The sequence below is a fragment of the Trachurus japonicus genome, chromosome 11 (genome assembly GCF_045865225.1).
Source record: "Trachurus japonicus isolate A0001 chromosome 11, Traja_1.0".
In the NCBI taxonomy this organism is placed as follows: Eukaryota; Metazoa; Chordata; class Actinopteri; order Carangiformes; family Carangidae; genus Trachurus; species Trachurus japonicus.
Window position 1 is genome coordinate 12,587,142 of NC_140917.1, and position 25,881 is coordinate 12,613,022.

At 43.1% G+C, this 25,881-nt stretch overlaps 1 protein-coding gene across 2 annotated transcripts; it reads left to right on the forward strand.

Annotated features, from left to right (window-relative positions):
* gon4la (gon-4 like a) lies at positions 1–25,878 on the forward strand. Of its 2 annotated transcripts, none has more exons than XM_085791007.1 (26): positions 1–67; positions 1,421–1,680; positions 2,416–2,642; positions 3,436–3,510; positions 4,306–4,356; positions 4,454–4,507; positions 5,011–5,106; positions 5,211–5,303; positions 5,894–6,055; positions 6,869–7,079; positions 9,403–9,504; positions 9,627–9,667; positions 9,916–10,037; positions 11,250–11,481; positions 11,975–12,061; positions 13,211–13,388; positions 13,704–13,854; positions 14,517–14,664; positions 14,938–15,054; positions 16,733–17,722; positions 18,948–19,058; positions 19,158–19,346; positions 20,589–20,732; positions 23,273–23,553; positions 23,757–23,859; positions 24,600–25,878. In XM_085791007.1, exons 2-26 carry the CDS (start codon positions 1,446–1,448, stop codon positions 24,711–24,713), a joined length of 4,314 nt encoding a protein of 1,437 aa, XP_085647133.1. In that variant the 5' UTR covers positions 1–67; positions 1,421–1,445; the 3' UTR covers positions 24,714–25,878. The 2 variants fall into 2 exon arrangements, with proteins under 2 accessions (XP_085647133.1, XP_085647132.1); XM_085791006.1 differs by lacking the exon at positions 1–67 and adding an exon at positions 87–391.
* The last annotated feature ends 3 nt before the right edge of the window (positions 25,879–25,881 follow it).

The window sequence follows — 25,881 nt, forward strand, 5'->3', positions numbered from 1 at the left end:
GTTACGTCCTGACGCACACCCGGAAATGTAGTTTTTTGACGTCAGAGGCGTCTGATCGTTGTGGCGGGTAAGCGAGCCTCTGTGCGTGTGTGTGTGTTGTGCTGGAGCGTTAATGTTTAACGGGATAAAAGTGACTGCTACCGGAAAGTTGGAGGGCTGACCGGACCGGACCGGACGGAGCTCGGACCGGGACCGCGGGTGTTGAAGCTAACGTTAGCCGCTGCTATCAGCCTCACTGACCGTTAGTAGCATGTTAGCTGTTAGCACGTTAGCAGCGGCGGAGCGGAGCGGACCGTGAACACCCGGCGCTGCTCAGCTGCACCGGACAGGTCCAACTTCCCCTGGATCGATTCAGTCATCTGGCTTCATTTAACCGGATCTAATCAGCCTGGTAAGTTAACTCAGTTTTTACCTTAGCACGTTTACGTAAAGGGCGGAGTTTGTAGCATTTAACCAATCACAAACACGGTCAAGTCTTCTTCTTTTTCTTCTTTCAAACATGGACAAGTATCGATCCCATTGATAATACATCCATGATCGATTAAAAAAACAAAACAAGTTGACCAAAGTGCTGCTGTACATCATGAACACACAAGCAAGACACGTGATAACAATATAGCTAAATACATACAGGTAAATGTACAGTAAAAGCATGCAATTAGTCAGAAGTGAATATATATATCAAACCTAACTAAAATGCCAAGCAAAAGAGATGTGTTTTTAATAAAGACTTAAAATGCCCAAGGGTTTGTGCGCTCCTTATCTGCAGAGGTGGGTTTTTCCACAGTGTCGGGGTCTGCTCTGGTTTTTAGTTCTGGTTTTCTGATCTGGACACAGTTTGGAGCAGCCGTTTAGCAGATTAGCATTAGAGCAGCAGACAGTCATCACACCTGTGTTTTGTTAAATTAATATGTGTATATATGCCCTGTGCATATAAATATCAGACTCTTATGGTGATATTTATCGGTTATTGATCAGTGTAACGTTCATAAAATGTCTTCAAGCAGGAGAAGTTATGATTAAAGAAAGGTGCATATGGGGTGGATAAATGTATTATTTTTTACAGTTGTTATTGCCTATTTTTACTTACCGCTGTATGTTTACCTATTTTATTTATTTCTAGTTTTATTTTTTATTATCATTTCTTATTTTTTGGATCCTTAAGTTCCCTACCAGTTCAGAACCTGAATAGGAGTACTGTGATGGGAGAGTGTATGGATGCTTTTGTAATGATGTGAATGTTTCTTTCTTTCTTTTTTAAATTAATTAATTGGTTTGTAATCTATTTATCTATTTTTCTTTCATTACCTACTTGGATGACAAGACTTAATGGCACGTATACAAACCTAAGTGTGTAACCTATTTTTCTTAAAATAAAAAGTTTAATAACAAAACAAAAACTGTCTTCCTCCATCTGCAGCGGTCCGAGGTCATGGTTCTGCACAATGTACCCGGTCCGCAAACGCCTCAGGCTCAGCCCGTCCACGTCACAAACCGCCGCCCCCTCCTCGACCCGGAGCCTCAGGCCGCCTCCGCCCAGCCCTCAGCACCTCTCCCATGATGCTTTGCTGCTGCTGCCTCCCCCTCCGACTCCGGCAGAGAGTGGAGCCGAGGAGGAAGATGAAGGTTACCTGCTGGTGGAGGAAGATACCACCGACTCCAGCCTGGTCATCACCATGGGTAACACACACACACACACACACACACACACACACACACACGTAGGAGTGACCTTTGACCCTTCTTTATCTTTTCAGCCTCACATCAGGGAAATCGCCAAATCAAAGTTCTTTTAAAGGGATAGTTCAACATTTTGGCAAATTGGCCCATTGCCATAATCCCTATAGTCATAGCAGTAGGTTCGTTACCTTTAATTGTCGGTGCAAGCTATTTTTAGAATGGCGGAGCAGAGCGGCGAGCTGCCCAGAGCTACGCTACGGAGGCTCATGGGATTTCTTGGTTTCCCTCATCAAACTCATCAAATACACAATCCAACAACTCCACAACGCTCTGGTGGACAAGTTGTGACCTGCACATTCACCACGCTATGAGATAATAATGTAACTCTACGAGACATGAATTTACCTCTAAAACAACTCTGTCTCATAACGTTCTGTTATTATCTCATAGCGTGGTGAATGTGCAGGTCACAACTTGTCGGATTGTGTATTTGATGAGTTTGATGAGGGAAACCAAGAAATCCTATTAGCCTCCATAGCGTAGCTCTGAGCAGTTTACAGCTCTGCTCCGCCGTTCTAAAAATAGCTTGCACCGACAATTAAAGGTAACGAACCTACTGCTATGACTATAGCAAACAGACCAATAGCTGATGAATCAAATAACAATTGTGATTTATTATGGTTCCTGATCCTGAAGGTTTACATCATCAGTGTGTGTGTGTGTGTGTTTTGTCAGAGGACAGTCAGGTGGAGGTGAAGGCGGCGAGGAAGAGAGCAGTGAGGAAGAGGAGGGGGAAACTGACAGGTGAGGAAGATGAGCAGGGGGGCGGGGCTTCGGAGAGCGTCGAAGAGGAGGAAGAGGCGTCTGTAGACGTGGAGATTGGCAGACAGCTGGACCAATCACTGGAGACCAAGTCCAAACAACACAACCTGACCACAGTGAACGTCAGAAACATCATCCACGTGAGTTCACCTGAACAAACCTGAAAACACACACAGAAAATGACGGGAATTCTCCTTCAATGTTGTACGTGGTTTATTTTGTAAGTAACGCTCTACAGCTCTATAGGTCCCCGAGTGCGACTGTAGGAACATTTCCGAGAAAAATATAAAATAACAACACTGAGTGTGTATAACTCTGTTAATATGAGAGAGCAGTGTTAACGTGTGTTTTTATCACGTAGCTCTGTTTACTCTAGCTTCCTGGGTAGACCTTACTAGTCGACTGTCGAGCTCAAGACGCGAGTAAAACATGGAAAAAACAGTTATATTCATATTGATGCTTTTTCCCCATCCAAAATAATTTTTTTCCTCCCAAATCCATGTTTTACTCGCGTCCTGAGCTCAACAGTCGACTAGTAAGGTCTACCCAGGAAGCTAGCGTAAACAGAGCTACGTGATAAAAACACACGTTAACACTGCTTTCTCATATTAACTGAATTTTACACACTCAGTATTGTGTGGTGAGGAACTTGTGGATGTTTCAAAGCATGTGTAGTGATATTTTGAGCATTATATCGAGGACAAAGTCGCGGTTAGAAGAACTGCCCCCATTACTTCACTGTTTAACTGCAGTGTAGCGCAGCTAGCAGGAGGAGAGCTAGGTCCGGGCTGTACATATTTTTCTCGTATTTTTTCCGACGGTCGCACTCGGGGACCTAGAGCTGTAGAGCGTTACTTAGAAAATGACAGAGATTCTCCTTTAAATGACGCCTGATTGTAAAATAATGAAGTAAATCTGACCTCTGACCAACAGGAAGTGATCACTAACGAACATGTGGTGGCCATGATGAAAGCTGCCATCAACGAGACCGAGGCCGTCCCTGCATTCGTGAGTCTCAGGCCATATTCCAATCCGACCCCTCACGGACTCACTGACTTAGAGGCGCGTTCACGGGAAGTCCGTGAGTGTGTGAGGGCTGTTCCGTTGTCAGATCATCAAGTCAGTAAGTCAGTGAATGAGCCCTTACTGCCCCCTTACCGTAAGTCAGCACCGATGCTGACTTTGGGTAGGGGAATTACCCACAGTTCATAGCATTGTGAAGTCAAACACATGAGATGCCGTCGGAACGCAAGTGTTAAAAAAAAAAAAAGGAAATTACCACACGTAGTCAGAGAGAGCTCCGCCGCTCTCTTTATTGTTAATGGACAAGAGCAACAACCAAAAAAAAAAGAAAGAAAGAAAAAAAAGAAGAAGTTTACTGTCAGTATTAACGTGCAGTTTGTGATTATTGATGATGATTTGAGCAGATCTGATCCGGGAACATTTTGTTTTGAGTCCGTCCACCTCACACACCTTGTGCGCGTTGAAAGTACGGTAAATTATCGGCCCAAGACCGGAGTCAACAACATGTTGTTGTCAAGGTAACGTGTCGTGAGAGTGTGTAAGTGCTGTTCCATTCATATTTACAGCATCTGGACCCTCACAGACTCTCACACTCTGTCACTTAGAGCTGACGTCACTTTAGTCAGTGAGGGTTCAGGGCTTGAGTCTTTAGGGGGCGGATTGGAATTGGGGGTCAGTCTCTCTCTCCCCCCGTGTCTGTCGTCCAATCAAAGCTTGTTATTATTGATCAGTCCTAATTAATCTGTTTCCACTGATCAGAGTGTTTTTCTGTTTGTTTAGGAGCCGAAAATGACTCGATCCAAGTTCAAAGAAGTGGTGGAGAAAGGAGTGGTGAGACTACACAGCATCTGTCTAACATCTGTTTAATGTCTGAAGACTGAATAATGAAGCTGACGTTCCTGACGTTCTTGTGATTTTTACCCGTCAGGTGATTCCAGCCTGGAACATTTCTCCCATCAAGAAAACCAGTGATGTCAACAAGGTAAAACTGTCTTTTTTCTTTTGTTTTCAACCTTTATAAGTGTTAATATTCATCAAATCAATGTTTTTTTGGGGGGGGTTCTTTTCATATTTGAGGCTACTGTTTGATTTTTATAGATAAGATAGGTAGTCCTTTATTTTCGTTCAATTATACACACTGGTGTGTAGAGAAGACGGATAAAAACGGACCTAAAAATAAACCAGAGTTAATAGGTAAATATAAAATATACACCATGAATAAATAAATAAATACTGAAGAATAAGTAAAAAAAATCCAACTGGCGAAATCAGACCAGGTTACAAATACAGAATACAGAAATAAGTACAGAATACAAAACAAACATTTATTATATTACAACTGACTCAAAATATAAATAGAAAACTATCTGAAATCTATTTGAAATCTATTTGAAATATTTTTAAAAACATTTAGAAAACCGATTTTTGCCTGAAATAAGATTTGTGAGTTGTATGTTGAGCACCAGCTGTTTGTTTTGTCCTCAGGCTCCTCAGTTTGTGGACATCCCTCTGGCTGAGGAAGACTCCTCTGATGAAGAGTATCGTCCTGACGAAGATGACGAGGATGAGACGGCTGAAGATGTGAGACTCTGCTGCCATTTTTGTTTTTTTTAGCTGCTGCTTCATACTGATGACTGAAGTATTGGTTTGTGTGGAGGTATTGATTGTGGGTTATTGGTGTTTAGACGTTTCAGGAGAGCGACATGGAGAGCACAGCCTCGTCTCCCAGAGGAAGTCGTCTGGTCAGAGTGGACGAGGACAGCTGCAGCCCCTGGCAGGTACGGCTGGGAAACTACAACACACACCGTTTCTACATTCACAGGCCTGTAAAGGTCACACAACCAGCTACATCTACACTACAATCTCCATGCATTCTACAGAAAAGAGCAATCGGGATAAGACACAACGCCGGCTACAGGGACCACACACACATCTATTGTGTGTATATGGTACCACTTCACGGTCGGAAAAATACGAGTTTCCTTGAACGCACCATAACAGTCCTCGTCCCTACGTCGCCACATTCACGGCGTCCCTTGGCTGCACACACAGCCCTGCATGCCGTTCTCTCTCCTCATTGGATAAAAACTGTAGGATACGATAAATGTTTTCTCCTCGACTCAGAGCAGAGCAGAGGGACTGACAGACCCGTGTTTCAGTCCAAACACTCTATGTAAGTGATTGCTGTCGGAAGATATAACTATTTAAGACTTATATTAACACAAATATATCACTTACTTCTGCTTTAAGGGGATTGTTTTACTTCAAGAAAGCAAAAGTAAGAACAACAAGGAAAAGTGTTGGTGTCTCTATATGTGGTGTGAAACTATGGAGCAGCCTAAAGGATGAGTTGAACTCCCCCCTCCAGACCACTCGGACCCGGTCCAGGGCTCTGAGGCCGGTGTCGGTCTCCATGGGTCCTCCCCCTCCTCCCAAAGCCCCGCCCCCTAAAGCTGTGCCGGACAGCTCCTTTCTGGAGAAACTTCACGCTGTGGAGGAGGAGCTGGCCGTTTGTATGGAGCCCTACCAGGTAAGAAACCCCTTCGTCAGGTGATACAGAGCAGATCCAAACATCACAGTGGGTTTGAAGATGGATTATATATACATATACATATTATACATCATACATCATACATACATTATCCATCAGGTCCAAATAAACACAGTAATGTCACATATCAGGTACACACAGTATGTAACTGAAAGGATGAATGATTTTATACCTATTTGAAGAGGAACTATGCAGGTTTTTGTTTTAGCTTAACTATAATGCATTTTTACCTTAATTAAACCGCTTCAGAGTAATTGTGATAGTTTAATAAATGACTTGTAACTTGTTCCAGGGAGAGTGGAGGCTCTCTGCCTTCCACCTAGCGTCTCTTGGCTGAAAACCAACCTTGTAAGATCAGCGCCTACGACCCGGTGTCCCAGCTCTCGTCTCTCCGCCACCGCGACACAAACGCGCCCTGTAACCCGTAATCTCTTGTTTATTACAGATTAGACTACACAAATATACACATCGTAAGATTGTATATGATCTATAACGTTATCTACCGCTCTATTGATTGATTTCTCGCCGGCTTCGTTGTAAACAAATGCACATGGCCAGGAGGAGGGTTAGTGAAACAGCGGAAAAGCGACCAGACTGACATAGTTCCTCTTTAAACTGTGGTAGTTGTGCACTTCTGCCTGTTGTGACTAAAATGAGTTTTACAACAACAAACATCTCGGAGCTCAGGATCATTTCTCGTCAATCTCATATTCTTCAGATTTAAGATTCCTGTGATGCAAACACATGAAACGTGACTAAACAGATGAATTATTTAAACGCCGTCCCTCTCAGCCTCTGTCGGAGTCGGAAGACGAGGTCGGCCTGATGGCGTACCGGACTCGGTCCAAGCGTCCTCTGCGTGACGTCCCAATGGGCCGGCTGGAGGCGGAGCTCCGAGCGCCCGACATCACACCGGACATGTACGACTCCAGCTCCGCCCACGAGGACAGGGACTGGACCGATTGGCTGAGAGGCCTGATGACCTCGGAAATAGACAACGAAGGTGAGGACAGGTGTGTGTGTCGTAGGGATGTCACGATTACAGTTGTCCTCAGTACGATTATTGTCAGAGAATTTATCACCATATTACGATAATCACGATTATGCGTTGATTGATTTCACAACTCTATTCCAGGGATGCAAACAGCGCGCCGAAAAGCGAAACTCGCTTTTTTCATGACCAATTAGATGACTTGTGTGAATTGTTCAGATCCGAAGAGTTTTTGTTTTTAGGGGGGGGGGGTCTCAGCGTCTCAGCGTCTCAGCTGGGGTCAGTAAAATGTTTTTCTAACAGGCTGACAGTGACAATCACGTGAAACTGAGGCGAACTCATTCATGGTCTCTGATTATACTGGTAACAGCCTACCTCCAATGTTGACGCGCGACGTGCGCTCGTTACCCAAAGCGGCGCGTATCCACGTGCAGTCGGTGCCCGTTTCAGAGGTGAAGGAAGCCCTGAGTGGAAAGACGTCACCTCCGTGATGTAGAATGTGTTCAATTAAAGTGAAACTAACACATTAGGCTATATATATGTCCATTACACACTGAATGAAACATCCCATGTCTTTATTTATTCAGTTTATGTTAATAGTAATAATTATGACTAACATTCAGTGAAGACCTAAAAATCAGTATCTCCAAAATTGAAATATTGCAAAGGATTTTTTTTTTTAAGTATTTTTAATATAGAAATGTTGGCCTTCTGAAAACTATGTCCATCTATATGCACTCAATACTTGGTTGGGGTTGAACTACTGGAAATTGACTTTTCCATGATATTGTAATGTAATCTCTTCTTAAGCACCCCCCCACGCCAGACAATTCCTCTCTTTTTTGGTCCTGACCCGTTTGCATCCCTGCTATTCATATGTAAAATCACATGAACACTCTTTGAAGGTTTTAAAGGGATAGTTCAACATTTTGGTAAATTGGCCCGTTGCCATAATCCCTATAGTCATAGCAGTAGGTTCGTTACCTTTAATTGTCGGTGCAAGCTATTTTTAGAACGGCGGAGCAGAGCCGCAAGCTGCTCAGAGCTACGCTACGGAGGCTAAAGGAATTTCTTGGTTTCCCTCATCAAACTCATCAAATACACAATCCAACAACTCCAAAACGCTCTGGTGGACAAGTTGTGACCTGCACAATCACCACGCTATGAGATAATAACACAACGTTACCAGACAGAGTTGTTTTAGAGGGAAATTCATGCAAAACCGCTGATGCGTGTTGCGTTCAGGGACAGTTTTTCAGCAAGCAGACAATGAATTTGCCTCGAAAACGGCTCCGTTTCGTAACGTTCCGTTATTATCTCGTAGCGTGGTGAATGTGCAGGTCACAACTTGTCCACCAGAGCGTTTTGGAGTTTCTGGATTTTATATTTGATGAGTTTGATGAGGGAAACCAAGAAATTCATTTAGCCTCCATAGCGTAGCTCACGGCTCTGCTCCGCCGTTCTAAAAATAGCTTGCACCGACAATTAAAGGTAACGAACCTACTGCTAGGACTATGGGGATTATGACAATGGGCCAATTTACCAAAATGTTGAACTATCCCTTTAAAGTTTCCTTTATTTCTATATTTTGATGCCAACATAACAAAAATATATAGCAACAAAGTCAAGTAACCAAAAAGTACAAGAAAAATGGCAATTAAACAAAAATCACCGCTGCTTTGTAAACAATGAAACCAAAAATGCTACATACGTACTATACAGTATTTATACAGGTAATACTCAGAAAATTAGAATATCGTGAAAAAGTTCATTCACTTCCCCATGATTGCGAACTGTACTGAACCAGACAGAGAGCTTTTAAAGGCTCAGGAACCCTTTGCAGGTGTTTTGGATTAATTGGCTGACGAGGCTGTGACAATTTGAGCTACAACATTGAACTTTTTCACGATATTCTAATTTTTTGAGACTCTGATTTTGGGGTTTTCATAAGCTGTAAGCCATAATAATCAAAATTCTAACAAATAAAAGCTTGAAATATCTTGCAATGCCTGTTATGAGTCTAAATAATATATTCATTTCACCTTTTAAGTTGAATTACTTAAATGAATGAACTTTTTCACGATATTCTAATTTTCTGAGTATTACCTGTATATACATGGGAAAGGCTAAAGGTTTCAGTGTGGGAACGTCAGCAAGTTCACGTGCTCAGAGCTGTGAGCTTTTCTGACAGTATTCAGGAAACGTTACGATCAGTTAACCGTAGCGCTTAATACCGCAATTAATTGTGAAATCGAGTAATCGTGACATCCCTAGTGTGTAGTTTGTTTTTAGTTGTGTGTGTCTCTGTCTGACTGTTTGTCTCTTTCTGTCTCAGAGGAGTGCGATGATGAAGATGATCCCGAGTACAATTTCCTGGCCGACACCGACGAACCTGACCTTGAGGATTACCGTGACGACAAGGCTGTCCGAATCACCAGTCAGTACACACACACACACACACACACACACTAAACACACACACACTAAACACATATCTGAGTGTGTGTGTGTGTGTGTGTGTGTGTGACTCTGCTGATGTTGTTTTGTTTTGTCGTCCAGAGAAGGAGGTGAACGAGCTGATGGAGGAGCTGTTTGAGACGGTGAGTCGCTCTGCTGAACACACTCCGCCCCGGACACGGTCACATGACCAACCGTCATTCACTAAACCTGTGTGTGTGTGTGTGTGTGTGTGTGTGTGTGTGTGTGTGTGTGTGTGTGTGTGTGTGTGTGTGTGTGTGTGTGTGTGTGTGTGTGTGTGTGTGTGTGTGTGTGTGTGTGTGTGTGTGTGTGTGTGTGTGTGTGTGTGTGTGTGTGTGTGTGTGTGTGTGTGTGTGTGTGTGTGTATCAGTTGAAAGAAGACCTTGCAGGACAGGAAGTGGATGATGAGGGCCACGAGGAAGAGGAGGAGCCACAGGAGGAAACACTGAACACATCGGTTCAGGCCGACGTTCCACCAGAGCTGGAAAACACGTATGTAACACACACACACACACACACACACACACACACACACACACACACACACATATAAACAGAGGTGTATAAAGTACTTGAGAAAAACAACCAAGTACAAGTACAAATACCAGAACTGAAAATGACTTTGGTAAAAGTTAAAGTCACCCATAAGAAAACCACTTGAGTAAAAATCTTAAAGTAGCTCACATTAAATATACTTAAAGGGACATTGTGTAACTTCTCCTGTTATCTATTCACGAAAATCGATTATTTCGTTCAAAAGTCTGTTTTTCATTAATCAGTAATCACCCCCATCAACAAACTGAAGTGTTCCTTTCAGCTCTGAATTAGCCGTTCATATCGTTCATATCTCCATGGAGCGGGTAAGCTCGGTGCTGGCTGCCATGTCGTGTCGTCGGCATGTTTTTACGTTCAGTGGCAGCGTGACGGTAGGAAACCACGGAAACTCAGCAGAGACACCAGACGGAGCTGTCGGCTCAGGTCGAGATGGCGTCTGTGAAAAGTCACCGCGGTAACGCAGTGAGGAGGAATGGAGCGTTACACTGATGCTGCATTCACCTGCAGTCGGGCAGACGGCCGTCGCTAACAAACCAGATGTCATTTTAGTCACAGAAGTCGAGAGAAAGCCGGTAAAAACGTGGGTCAGGTAAACAATACGACATCGCCATGACAACATATTGTCACGTGTATTGTTTTGCCTCGTGCTGGCGGGCCACTTGTTTACATAGAGGCTTGTTTATGGCGTTACCTGCTGCGGCTGTTGTCTGTCTGCCGTCTGCCCAATTTCACCTGAATGCAGCATGAAAAATACGATTGAGTTGCTTGCGATCTGTACAACCGCAACGCTAGATGGGAGTAATTCTTACACAATGTACCTTTAAGTATCAAAAGTATCTTGTGAAAAAATGTACTCAAGTATCAAAAGTACAAGTAAAGCACAAAGTATTTTTATAGTTCTCTTTATTTATTTCACTTTCAGGTGAATGAAATAGATGATAAAACCAGATAATCCTTTGATGATTAATTATATTTCTATTTTAATTTGTAACGAATAACGAGGTGGCAAACATCAAAGTTACGGAGTAAAACAAAACTCAAGTAAAGTAGAGATCCTCAAAAAAAACTACTTACGGTAAGTAACAAAGTACATCTACTTCGTTACTATCCACCTCTGGATATAAATGAACACTTGTGTGTGTCTCTCAGGGAGCTCGGCGACGAAGGTGATGATGATGATGATGATGACGACGACGACGATGATGATGAGGTGGTGGACGGGCCAATCACAGAGCTGCGAACAGTGAAGCAGCAACTGGTTGTGATCAGGAAGAAGCCGCAGACACACACGCTGTGCAACACACACACAATGTCTGCGGAGCCGTACACACTGAAGCTGGACGCGCAGCAGAAGACCAGACTGAGGCAGCAGCTGCAACAGGTACACACACACACACACACACACACACACACACAATAGAGCGTCAAACTATTTATTATCTTATTTTATTTCATTCTCCTCTCTCTCTACATTCATGTAATATAATTGTTATTCATTTCTATGTATCATTATTTTATCTTATCATATATGTATTTTAAAATGTATAGTTATGTATTTATACTGTTTTCCTACATGATTCTTGAATATAAGTTTAAAGATTATGTGCAGCTGTAAAAGGGAAAACATGTAAATGAAAGGAAATGTATATGTTATCTTGCCGTTTAGAAAAAAAATACAAATTAAGTAAAGAAACAAAAAAAGGCACTAAACAGAAACACATCAGCTGACATTAACCCTTGAATACTTTTGATTTGGTTTTAATATACCACATAAAAAATTAACATGCCCATGCAGCACAACTTCATCTATATGATCTGATAATTATTTTTTCACTTTAACCGACTTTATCAACACATTTGGCCCAAAAATGCAGCACGTCCAGCTGCTGACTCAGATCCACCTGCTGACTTCACCTGTGACCAAACTGCAGAGTGAGGCCGAGACCACCAGACAGTTCCTGGTAACGCACACACACAGATACCCTCCAGTTTAATGAACGCATAATTAAAATGTGAAATAATTGAAGGGGAATTTCAGTTTTTTACAATCTGGACCTTATTTCTAGCATAAAATACGATCATTTACTCACCCAGATAACTTTGGTGTCATTACAAGTCGTTCCGACGCAGTTAGATCCAGCCGAGAGCCGCGCATATCCGTATAATGCGAGAACACGGGGCAGCGCAATGCAGCCTCTAAATAACACATTATCTGCCGCAAAACTCGTGACTTATTGCTACCGCTAATGCTATGGTTCGTTTCTGCGTGTTTCCGACTTGTCAGAACAAAATGAGCAACTGGACGAAGTTCAGCTTCCACAGGCTTCCTCTCCGCAGCCTGGACTCACTGAAGCTCCGGCTAGTTGAGATAAAAATGGACCCGAATGCCGAAGCAGAATGATTAGAAGAAGAAGAAGAAACTTTCTTTGTATAGCACCTTTCGCAGGTAAAAACCACAAAGTGCTTCACAATGTTATCTGTGTTTTTTATATATGCAACATGTTCCCTGTCTCCGCGACAAATTTCTCCCTGGTGGAGACCAATAAACCTAATATAACCTAACCTAACCTAATCTAAAACAATTGCAACAAGGCAGAGCAAAACAAAACAGAACAAAAAACACACAGGAAAAGCACAAAGGCACATGGAATTGGGCAACATAAAACATAAAAACCCACAAATTAACCAAATGCCTGTTTTAAAAAGAGAGTCTTCAAGTGCTTTATAAAAGTATCAACACACTATTATTATCAGAATGAGCCGGGCAGCGCTCGGAGATGACATCATCCAGGTCAGAGGTTAGTAGGTCAACCTACAGACCCCGGATCGGGGCTCGGAGGGGAATAGCACTAGCGTGTCATAACAAAATATTGGTGAAATGAACGAGTTTCGCTGCAGATAATGTCTTATTTAGAGGCTGCATTCCGCTGCCCCGTGTTCTTGCATTATACGGATATACGCGGCTCTCGGCTGGATCTAATTTCGTCAGAACGACTTGTAATGACACCAAAGTTATCTGGGTGAGTAAATGATCGTATTTTATGCTAGAAATAAGGTCCAGAATATAAAAAACTGAAATTCCCCTTTAAATAACCTCCGTCCCTCCTCAGTTTGAGCTGGACGTGCTCGCCCAGCGGTCAGAGCTGCTCATGTCTTCGGCTCGTCCCGGATTCTGCAGCATCTTCCGGTGCTCCAACCTGTCGGCGGCGCTGCAGCTGCTGGAGGAGCTGAGAACGGCTCCCGTCGCCTACCAGCCGCAGCCGCACCCGCCGGACGCCAGAGGATACAGTGAGTCCACTTAGCAGCTAGGAATCATGGGATGTCTCCTGTAGACTGAGCTGCTCCTGAACGAACGTTTACATTGCACATCTATGATATTTGGATTAAATGTTTGTTATAATATGAATTTTACAACTGTTTTATACGTAGCGAGTCACCTGTTCTGAACAGATCTAAACAGGATGAGGAAGAACATTAGAGTGAGTGAAGTGCTTAATGTTAGACGCCGGGAGTTCTGGGACACACACAACTGTATCTGTGTGTAACTGTGGAAACACTGATGTGTGTGTGTGTGTTGTGTGTTGTGTGTCTCTATAAATGCAGTGCGCTGTTACCCAGTGATGCCGGCTGAGCTCGCCTGGCTCTTCGCCACTCGTCCGGTTTTCCTCTACCCAGAGCTGCTGCCCTGCGCCAGCCTGGACCCGGCTCTGTACTGCCCCCGCAGGTCGGCCGCCTTCACTGCAGCTGAGGACTGGTAATCGCACACAAAGACACACACACAGTTTGATTCAACTTTAACTTCAGTTTTTATTTCTTTTTTCTCAACAGCAACATGACATATAGTACATTTCCTTTCATTTACATGTTTTCCCTTTTACAGCTGCACATAATCTTTACACTTACATTCAAGAATCGTGTAAGGAAACAAGATTCAAGATTCAAGAAGACTTTATTGTCATCGTACAATTGTACAACGAAGTTCTGTTGGCACTTCTCCGGCTTGCAATCAATCACAGACAATTAAAAAAACACAAATAAGACCATAAAAGGACAAATAAGACAAATAGCAGTAGTATAAAAATCATCAGTTCAAACCAGCAAAACAGGATAGATAGATAGATAGATAGATAGATAGATAGATAGATAGATAGATAGATAGATAGATAGATAGATAGATAGACTTTATTGATCCCAAGCTGGGAAATTACAGTAAATACATACCGGTAACTATAAATTCTAAAATATAAACATGATAAAATAAAATAATCATAAATAGAAAATAGTAACAGTTATATTACATAAATTTAGAGAGAGAGAAGGAGAAGAAAATAAAATAGGTAAATGAATAAATACGGTAGGTTGACTCTCTATTGTGAGTGTGTTTAACGTTGTGTGTGTGTCTGTGTGTGTTCTCAGCCTCCTGGTTCTGGGTCTCAGAAACATGGAGGGTTCATGTGACCCGACCAAGATGGTGTCTCAGTTCCTGCTGAGGAAGACTCTGGTCCAGGTCCGACGAAGGATCCTGCAGTGCTGCAGACCTGGTTTCCCCGACAACGTTGTCAAGGTGACACAGCGAGGGAGGACACACACTCATACAGATTTCTTTGTTTTCCAAATATTTTTATTGAAAAAAAACAAAAAACATTTTGATACTTTCAATCACAGAAATACAATTTACTGTATATACAAAGTCACACAAACACATAAACGAAAATGACCAAAAATCACTCTGATTATAATGTAGAAGACGATAATTAAATTAGATTATGAAGAGCAATGTGGCAGCTGATTCCTAACCGTGTCAGTCTTTGTGTTGACCTGGTCCCGCTCCCTGCAGGTGTTCAGGTATCAGCGGCTGCTGCGGCCGATGCCTCTGGCCTGTCGCCCCGTCGGTGCGTCAGAGCAGCGCCCACCGGTGGAGAGAGAGGAGAGCGTCATGCCGCTGTGGCTGTCGGTAGGTGACGGTCGATGTTAGAAACACATTTCACGTATTTCATTATTATTGTACAAGCCTTTTCGGCATTTATTTTGTGTTTTATTTTGGTGGGTTTTATTCATATGTTTATTTATAGTTATCGGTGCCAGGTGTTGCTGATTGAAGCACACAATTATTTGACCGTGCTGTTTCTTAAAGTAGACGCTGTTTTGTTGTTTTGCTAAGAATTTGGATTTTGTTTAGTTTGAAGAACAGAAATAACTCTATTTTGTTTTTGGACACTTTCAATTTCATTGCACCCATGCACATTCACCACGCTATGAGATAATAACGGAACGTTGTTTTAGAGGTAAATTCATGCAAAACCGCTGATACGAGTTTCCGTCGGGGGCAGTTTTTCAGCAAGCAGTCTCTGCATTTACCTCTAAAACAACTCCGTCTTGTATAGTTCTGTTATTATCTCATAGCGTGGTGAATGTGCAGGTCACAACTTGTCCACGAGAGCGTTTGGGAGTTGTTGGGTTGTGTATTTGATGAGTTTGATGAGGGAAACCAAGAAATCTCATTAGCCTTTACCCATGAAAATCGTGTTTTTCGTGCTTTTCACATGTTCCTGTGGCATTTTTCTTATGTTAGAGGACATATCAGCAGAAAAGGAAGTGCAAAATTGCATTTCTCCATTTTTCTGCCTTCAAATTGCTGTGAACCAATGGCAGACGCAAACAGGCAGTTTCAGGGAGACTGGGGTTGACGTGTCACAGCTCCAGGGGAGGGCACTAGTGCTACAAGCTCCCGCCCCGCTCTGCATCTGACTCAGAGGTGAAAGGCTTGACAGCTCGGTGTAGCTGTTAAAGTAGACCAGGTATAGGTCACCTGGTAGAGCAGCTTGCACCGTGAGCAAGGACTATATTCCAAATGGAAATGGCACAGGTTTTGTGATTTTGGCTAAAAACTTCATAATCACAATTTAAAGACCACAGAGAATGTTTTAAAATAACCAAAAAGGGTCGTGGGAGGGGGACTTTAAAGGTAACAAAGCTACTGCTAAGACTATAGGGATTATGGCAATGGCCAAAATAATAATAATAATAATAATTCATTTATTTTGTATAGCGCTTTTACAGTGACCCAAAGACGCTTTACAGATGCAGTAAAATACATACATAAGGCACAAAAAAAAAAAAAAACCTTAAGGGTAGGGGAGGTTAAATGCTTGGGTGAAAAGGAAAGTCTTCAGTCGGGATTTGAAGAGGGGAAGTGATGGAGAGTCTCTGATGGGCTGGGGAAGGGAGTTCCAGAGGCGGGGTGCAATCCGGGAGAAGGCACGATCGGCGTATGTTTTTAGCTTGGATTGTGGTACGGTGAGGGAAGAGGTAGTGAAGGAACGGAGGGTTCGAGTGGGGCGGTGGCAGGTGAGGAGGTCAGCTAGATATGGGGGGGCCAGGGAGTTGAGGGCTTTGTAGGTGAGGAGGAGGATTTTAAAGGTGATGCGATCTTTGACAGGGAGCCAGTGGAGGGAGTGAAGGACTGGAGTAATGTGATCACGGGACCGAGTGTGTGTGAGTAGGCGGTTAAAGTGTTGAACTATCCCTTTAAATCAGACTTCTGGGGGTGAGTTTAGGAAGAGAAAAGTCACTATTATTTATTCTCCTTTATTTAATCATTTATTTATTCATCCCCCCCCTCCCCCATACAGAGGAGTCTTCCTGTCATCCACCCGACCATTAAACAATACAACGCGCCGCTCGGCTCCGCCCCGAAGGCCCCGACCAGGAGCGTCCGACCCCGTCAGAGCCACGTGACCTCCGTTCGTCCGTCCGCCGTCGCCGCCTACAGCTTCCCCGCCGGGGCGCGGTACCCCCCGCGCCTCCCTCACAACTTCGACTTCAAGCGCATCGGCTTCGTCGAGCTGCAGCAGCCCCTCCCCCCTCCGTCCGCTGACTCCTCCCCCTCGCCTGACGGACAGATGGACTCCCCCTCCAGCTCCTCTTCCTCTTCCTCCTCCTCCTCCTCCTCCTCCTCCACGCCGCCTCCTTCTCCTCGCCGGTCTCACTGCTCCCACGCTGCTGCGCTCAGCCCCCCTCGGGTCCTCCTGCACAGACTCCTCCTCACCAGGACCGACAACCCCACCGACGTCACCACCTCCTCCTCCTCCGTCTCCACGACGACCGCAGAGAAAATCAAACGCCACTATCAGACTCTGGCCGGCCTGAGGAGGAGGAGGAGGAGGAGGAGGAGGAGGAGGAGGAGGAGGTTGTCGTCACCTCCTGAAACAGAGAAACTGGCCTCAAACGGAGCAAGGAGGGATGAAGAGGCGCTGACTCCTCCTCCTCCTCCTCCTGAAGGCCGCGCCTCCTCTCAGGTGGATGATGTCATCAAGGTAAATGACGAGGAAAGACAGGAGGAGGAAGAAGAAGAAGGAGAGGAGGAGGAGGAGGAGGAGGAGAGCGAGGTCCTTCTGGCTTTATCTGAATCATCGTCGTCGTCGTCGTCGTCATCATCATCCAGCACTGACGGAAGTGTCGCCCATGACGACGACCTGACCGACCCCGAAGAGGCGGAGTCAGAGAGCGAACAGGAAGTGACATCAACACCATCGAGAGAAGAGGAGGAGGAGGAGGAGGATGAAGATGCTGCTGACAGTGATGGAGAGACGAGCTCAGATGAATCAGTCCTCCGACCTCAGGTCTGTCCCAGCAACACACACACACACACACACACAAACAGCACAGTGTGTGTTTCTTAGTCTTCGTCTGTTCAGTTCACATCATCATCAGATCTTCACTCTCCCTCCAGAAAAACACGATTATGCGATCGTATAATTCAACGCATAATCAACCAAAGTCCACATATTTATGTGGGGGTCAGCATTTTTTCCAAAGACGCCACACTTTCGCCGCATAAATTCAAAGATTTCCACTCAAAATGCGCAAAATAGGCGAGGCTTGCATGATTTCATAACCCCTGCATTTTCGTTGCAAAAAAAGTCAGATATATCTTTGCAGAAAGCTGAAAAATGTTGCGTTTACTTCACACAAGAGCAGCCATTTTCCTGTGACGTCATCGGAAAGCTGCAAACGATGAAGTCTGCAAATCAGTCTCATTTGCCAACAAAAATAAGCGCAAAAGACCGAGCAAATGGCTACCTGTCCTCTGTAAAACAGGAAGCGCACATTTAATTTTATTGTTTAATTTATTCATTTTTACAGAAATTATAGCGTTTTCTTTTTGTAAAGCGGAGATACGGATATCAACGTTTTGTAAGTTTGAGCCATGTGTAAGATGAGAACTTAATTATTCCCAGCACTTTCTGTGATGTAGGCTGTTTGTTTATCATAGGAAGTCATTAGAAATGACTCTTTACATCAAGGTAGTGGCCCAGTGAGAACAGACTGCTGGGGGAATCGCTTTTTTTCTTCTTATTCATCAAACCACAGTTTTGCAAATTCCCGCAATTTCATCGCATAAAATTGCATAAATATCCTGCATATTCCATTGCATTTTTTAAGAAAACATGCCACATAATAAAGGATTTTATCCGCAAGAATCACAAAAAGCTCCGCATTTTTCTGGAAGGGCTGCTCAACCATGTACATTTTAAAGACATAAAACCAATTGATCGATAAATAAGCTCTGACCTGATCAGTATGTTCATTTGTCATTTAAAGATTCCATCTTGTGGAACTTAATCATGCTTTATGGACAAAATTATTATTAAACATTTATATTAAAGTGCGTCCAAGCATCAGTATGTCTCCATCAGTACGTTAAATTGTAATAAATAGTAATGTTGTGACAGTTTGTACAAATTAAATTCAACCTTTATTCCCACACTGTGCAGCCGACCCATGACACGATACATTTAGTTCATCACTTTATAAGACATGAATGTTGTGTGTTTGGATGCGCAGGAGAAACCGTCATCAGAGGGAAGTGAGGAGGAGGAAGAGGAGGAAGAGGAGGAAGATGAAGATGGGAGAGAGATGGAGGACGTGGTGTTCGCGCAGGATTATCTCCACAGAGTAAGAAGAACGAACACTCGTCTCTGTTTGTGTGTCGGTGCACATTACAGGCTCGATCCTGATTGGTCCAGAGAACCGATGATGTTTTTTCCCCTCCAGGTGTGTGAAGTGGTGCGGGCGTCTCCGGGCGTCTCCGAGCAGCTGCTGCAGCTGTTGGATCAGTTTTCGTCAGCGGGGTCCCCGAAACGTCTGTACGACCGGCTGAGCGTCGCGCTGCAGCCGTGGCCTCAGCTGCTCAGAGACTTCGCCGCCTTCCTGAACCCGGGACAAGCCCGTCGCTGCGGACTGGTGAGAGACCGGAGCTACGCTACCGATTTACCGAACAGATTCGATTCACAAGGTCCCAATTCGCTTCGATTTCCGATTCAATCTGATATTGATTTTTTCATATTCATTTAGAGACTTGTCAGTTTTAATTTTGCTCAGTTATGAAAGAGATTTTCACAGGACTAATGCTGCAAATTTTTCAAAGATGGAAACTCTCAAACTAGGGCTGAACGATTTATCGTTTTCTGATCGAAATCGCGATTTCAAACAGCGCGATCACGTGATCGTCAAAGCTGCGATTTTTTTCAGTGCTCCTGACTGACCTAGGATCTGTTTTCGACTATTTCACACATGCATGCCGTCTCCGTCCCATGCCATGTTTCTTAATAAATAATTTTCTAATCAATGCTTAACTTTAGTTTTCATTCTTGCATTAGAGTAATGACATTTATTTTGAATGGAATGATGTAATATCTGTTAATGTTACTGTACATTATGTATATTGCACTGAAACATGATTTGAAGAAAATCGTGAAACAAATCGAAATTGAAAAATCTGCCAGAAAAATCGCAATTAGATCTTTTCCTAAAATCGTTCAGCCCTATCTCAAACCTATAACCATGTTTACATTAAAAATAGACCCAAAAGCATTTACTTTAATGCACATTTATTTAACATGACTAGGGCTGCAACTAACGATTATTTTATCATTATCGATTAATCTGTTGATTATTTAAACGATTGATGAAGTTGAAGATTAGTTGTTTGGTCAATAAAATCTTAAAAAATGTTGAGAAATGTCAATCAGTGTTTTCTCAAACCACTAGATAACGTCTTCAAATGTCTCGGTTTGTCCACAAACCAAAGAGATACTCAGGTTATTGTCATAAATGAACAAAGAAACCAAAAAACTACTACCCAAACCAATTGTTCGATTATCAAAATAGTTGACGATTAATTTAATAATTGATTATTGTTCGATTAATCGTTGCAGCTCTAAACATGACTAATTCCAGAAATAAACAGTGCAACTCTTCAGTACAGTCATGGATGATAATTCAAGTACTGTAATCAATGTGAACATTTGCACAGATCTCAAACAAACAGGAAGTGGCATAAATTAAAAGATCAATGAAAGGATTTTATGAGTCGATTTCAGATCTTTCAAGTCTAGATAGATATGAATCTGAGAATCACTCTGACATCACTCACTGAGCTTTTACCTGTACAAACTTGTCCTTTCTGTTTTTTTAATCTACCAGTTGTTGGAGCAGCAGATGTTTGAACGCAGCCGACAGTTTCTACGGCAACTGGGGCGACGCCTGGGTGAGAGCTCGTCCCTCTACCAGCAGGTGGTGTCAGTGCTGCAGGGAAGTCCGACACCGCCACTGGAGGACTTGGACAAGGTAGATGATCTTTGACCTTTGACCCCCTCAGAAATCAGACGATCCTTAGTTTAAAAGTGTATGTGTAATTTTTGATACATGCCACATAGCTAATGTTTGTCAGGAAATGTGAGTGAGTGAGTTCAGCATCAAACTCTAAAAACAGCTGTTTCCAAAGGTGGAAAGAAAAAAAAGAGGAACAATGCAAGTTCACTAACCCTCCTCCCGGCCATGTGCATTTGTTTACAACGAAGCTGGCGAGAAATCAATCAATAGAGCGGTAGATAAGTTATATATCATATACGATGTTACAACGTGTATATTTGTGTAGTCTTATCTGTCATAAACAAGAGATCACGGGTTACAGGGCGCGTTTGTGTCACAGTGCCACAGAGACGAGAGCTGGGACACCGCGTCGGAGGCTCTGATCTTACAAGGTTGTTTTACAGCCAAGAGACGCTAGGTGGAAGGCAGAGAGCCTCCACTCTCCCTGGAACAAGTTACATGTCATTTAATAAACCATCACAATTACTCTGAAGCTGTTTAATTACGGTCAAAATGTAGCACAGTTAAGGTAAAAATCCTGCATAGTTCCTCTTTAAAATACAGTATAATCCAGACAAAGTTTGTTAAGTTAAAGGTTGACTATGTAGAATTACAAGAACAACAACAGAAAAAGAATTCCAGCAGTCGATTGCCAGACCGTTGCTAGGTAAAACGGGCCGTTGCTAGGGACTCCGCTCTGATCAGAGGACAGCAGAGGAGGAGGACTACGGTATTAGGATATTTACCTTATGTTTCATTTTTACCGTCATTAACAGCATAATAAATGACTTGTAGCTTGTTACAGGGACAGTGGAGGCTCTCTGCCTTCCACACCGCTGCTGCTCAGAGCCTCAGAGCCTCCGCTGTCACTGCTCTCGTCAAGTTGGAAAAAAAAAAAAAAAAGGAGCTCCGTGGCACCGAGAGTCCGCGACGATAAACGTGCAGGGTTTCCGCTACATGTAATTGATCGTGGCGCACCGCCACGGCAAAATAAAAGCCACCACACCTTAGGAATGATGATTTTTTTTTTTTTTTTTTTTTTTTTAATGTTAAAACAATGTAAAGTGCACTGTCCCTGTTTTCAAATAAACTTATTATTATTATTATGAAGCAGGTTTTCCGACCTAGGAGGTTGCACGGAGACTGAGTCCACCTGCTCCACAATGACGTTTTGAGCTTGACGTCGACTAGTCGCTGATCATGTAACATAGGCTACAAGAGTAGCGGCTTGAAACAACAGCTGAGTGCGCTGAATGAAAAAAATACGAGCGCCGTCAAGCTGGATAGAACAAGCGCGTACCAGACAGGAAGTCAGGCACAGAAAAGGCGAGAGAATCCGGTCAATTTTCAAAATAAAATAAATGATTAAGTTTGCTTGTCCGTCTATAAATATTTGTCAGTTGCATCTGCACACAAGACACATCCATAGGCTACATACAGCGCTAGAGACATCACCCCTGTGTGTGTGGAAACCCGAGTACCTACAGACGGGTCGATGTTTGACCGGCGTGGAGAGAGAGAGAGCAGGAGAAACTGCTGCTGATCCGCGGGCAGTGTGTCCCGGGCTGCCGCAAACATTAAAAAAAAAAAAAAAAAACTCCGCTCATATCGACAGCTTTACGTCGCGCACAAACAACAACAGCAGCAACCAACCAGGAAGGAGGAAACTAAAACTGTGAGTAAAACTGTGACTGAGCAGGACTGTGATGGTGACGAGTCGTGTCTGGTGTACGTTTTCCCCCTACATTGTTTAATGAAGTTAACTCCCCCTACAGCTATTAATCCTCAGAGCTTGTAAAGGATGTATAAATAAACTATGTACATCACAAAAAAACAAACATGATTTACAGACATTTGTTGTTTATAAAGCATCGCTGTTTCTGTTTCAGGGACTCATTTCTGTGCGTGAGCTGTCAGTCAGTGAATACAGATTGTTGCAGAGCATTTCCCTCCTCCTGGGATTTTAGTTATGATGGGAAAAATATGAATGATGTCATCAGCGACTAGTCGACGATCCGGTCTCGCGCCCCCCCCCCGTCGATCAGACTACCCTCGCCGCCACTCTTTAAAAAAATCCTGGAGGAAACACTGACGTGTTTATGACAGATAAGACTACACAAATACACCCATCCTAACAAGTATATGATAATCCATTGATCCACCGATTGATTATTAAAAAGGCTTGGTTGGAAACAAACGCATAGGACCGGGAGGAGGCAGGAAAACAGCGGAGAACTGAGCCACATGTCGGCTACAGGCAGGTACGAATGTAAACAGAACGTTGACAGATAGTCATTGTCGAGCCCGTCAGAAAAATTAAAAATAATAATTCAGACTAAAAAAATTTTTTGGGTGGAAAAGCAATACTTTCATTCTGTACCCCTCTAAAGGCCCCCTGGATGTATTATTTTTGAAAAAATATAGCTTTTAATAAATATTCTACATATTCAACCTTTAAGTTTTAATGATAAGAGTTTAAATTTTCCTGTTTGTCTGATTCTGTTTTCTTCCCTCAGATCTCCTCTCTCCTCAAACATCACCCCGACCTGCAGGAGAGCTTCCAGCAGCTTCATGTCCGTTCACCGCCGACAGGAACCTGCTCTGAAACCACAGAGGTGGAACCAGTTTCTCAGAGCTGTGACGGAAACATGAAGAGAGTCGACCATCAGGCGTCTGGAGAGAGTGAGACAGGAAGTGACAGAGAGGAGGAGGAGGAGGAGGAGGAGGAGGAACGACCAGTTTGTGCTAAAAATGTCTCGATGAGCTCCACCGGGGAAAAAGTCGTCGTCTGGACCCGGTAAGAACAAACACACACACACACACACAAGTTACTGTTACTGAAGTTAACCTGACAGCTACAGAGTCAGAGCTTGTGTCCAAACACATAATAAAAACATTGAAGATGAATCACAATAATATTCTAGTACATCACAGAGTTATTATAGAAAACATGACATTACAGATCATGAAAACCACATAAAGCATCGTGTTGTGTTTCAGGGAGGCGGATCGTGCCATCCTGACGGCCTGTCAGCAGAGAGGAGCCACCAGGAAAACATTCAGACACGTGTCCGCCCACCTGGGAAACAAGACTGCCCAACAGGTGAGAGGGGGCGGGGCTTCAGTGTCCAGGTGCAGAGCTGTGGAGGATCATTGAGAGTGTAAATCAATCTTTACTTAAAGGGATAGTTCAACATTTTGGCAAATTGGCCCATTGCCATAATCCCTATTGTCTTAGCAGTAGGTTCGTTGCCTTTATTTGTCGGTGCAAGCTATTTTTAGAACGGCGGAGCAGAGCCGCGAGCTGCTCAGAGCTACGCTACGGAGGCTAATGGGATTTCTTGGTTTCCCTCATCAAACTCATCAAATACACAATCTAACAACTCCAAAACGCTCTGGTGGACAAGTTGTGACCTGCACATTCACCACGCTATGAGACAATAAGTTGTTTTCTAGGCAAATGCAGAGACTGCTTGCCGAAAAACTGCCCCCTATGGGAACGTGCATCAGCGGTTTTGCATGAATTTACCTCTAAAACAACTCTGTCTCGTAATGTTCTGTTATTATCTTATAGCGTGGTGTTAGGGTTGAACCTACTGCTAAGACTATAGGGATTATGGCAATGGGCCAATTTGCCAAAATGTCCCTTTAATTTTTTAATTCTAAAAGTAGTAAAAAAAAAAAGTCTTTTTACTCTCTACTGTTTACTCTTTTTCTTTACTGTTTTTCATCTTTTTTATAGTTGTGCGCACTTGCTTCACATATCTTTACTCTGCATAAGAATTCCTATGTACCTGCACAAATAAACTCGATCTTATCTTGTCTCGTCTCTGTTTCCTCCAGGTGAGTCTTCGCTTCCACGACCTGATGAATCTCTTCCAGTCTGCATCCCAAAAGTCCACTTCCTGTTCCTCTGAGGGCCGGCCAATCAGCAGCCAGGAGGCAGCTCCAGACTGATCAATGGACGACCGATCTCAGAGTTGACTTCAGAGAGTCTGATCCACATCTGCTGCTTGGGAACGCGGTTCTTTAAAGTCTCCTGAGGGTCCACAGACCTGCTCGGTCCAGAAATATTTTTAAACCCAAAGGAACGTGGACGACTCTAGAGCGGTTTGTAGAACGGGATCTTCAGAAGGAAGTAGACTTGAGATGTGAGTCTGGAGTCGGAGGATTTTAGATGAATACGTGAATCACTTTGAATCTTCAGGACGTTCCAGTGAATAAAAACCAGAACCGTCTGTGTTCAGATCTGTTCTCCCGAAGTCGCTAAGAACGTCTCTGATCCAGGTTTTGTTCTGATAGTTGCACAGTTTGTTGTGTATTTAACCCCCGAAGAATTTCTTCAGCAGTTTGGTTTTCTGTCTGAAGGAACGTCATTGTACAGCTCAGTCTGTGTGAGGATGAATCAGAGTTCAGGCTGCTCACAAATGTTTTATTTATATCTACATTATTTATTTTTAATTTATCTGCTCAGTCACATGACGTGAGTGTGAACGAGGTTGAGCGTGTTCTGGTCACAGCTCAGACTCATGATCCGTCTACGTGAAGCTGTGTTCGCCCCGAACGAGTCTCTGTTTCTCAGTCGCTGTTAATGTCTCCAGATCTCTCACAGATTGAACTCCTGATAGGAAATAGAGAAAGATGAAGGATCCATAATTGATTTGACTTTAGTTACTCAAAGAGGAAACATCATCATATTTTACGGATTTCAAATCTATGAATTCATTCTGGTCCTTTGAATCTGTCTGCTCAACTTCATAAACTTTACACATGTAACTGATTTTGAGGCTGAACAGATTGACAGACTAGAATATTGATCGCCAGACAAATCTAATTGTCAGCTCAGACCTGGATCTTTTTGTATTTTGGTTTATTTTTTAAGTTAATACCTTAAGCATTGAAAAGTAATTTATTGTTTGTTGTTTTTCTTCTTTTTTTTTATATATATATATTTTTGAGGAGTTAAATCTTCCCAAAATGCATCAGGATTAATCCACTTGATCACTCCCATGATTCCTAGTGGCCTTACATATGTTAGAGAAAGATAGAAGGTTTTGTAGAATGATGTTGGTGTACTGAATGAAGTTTGGCTGTTTCACTCAATAAAAACATTTTTACATGTCAT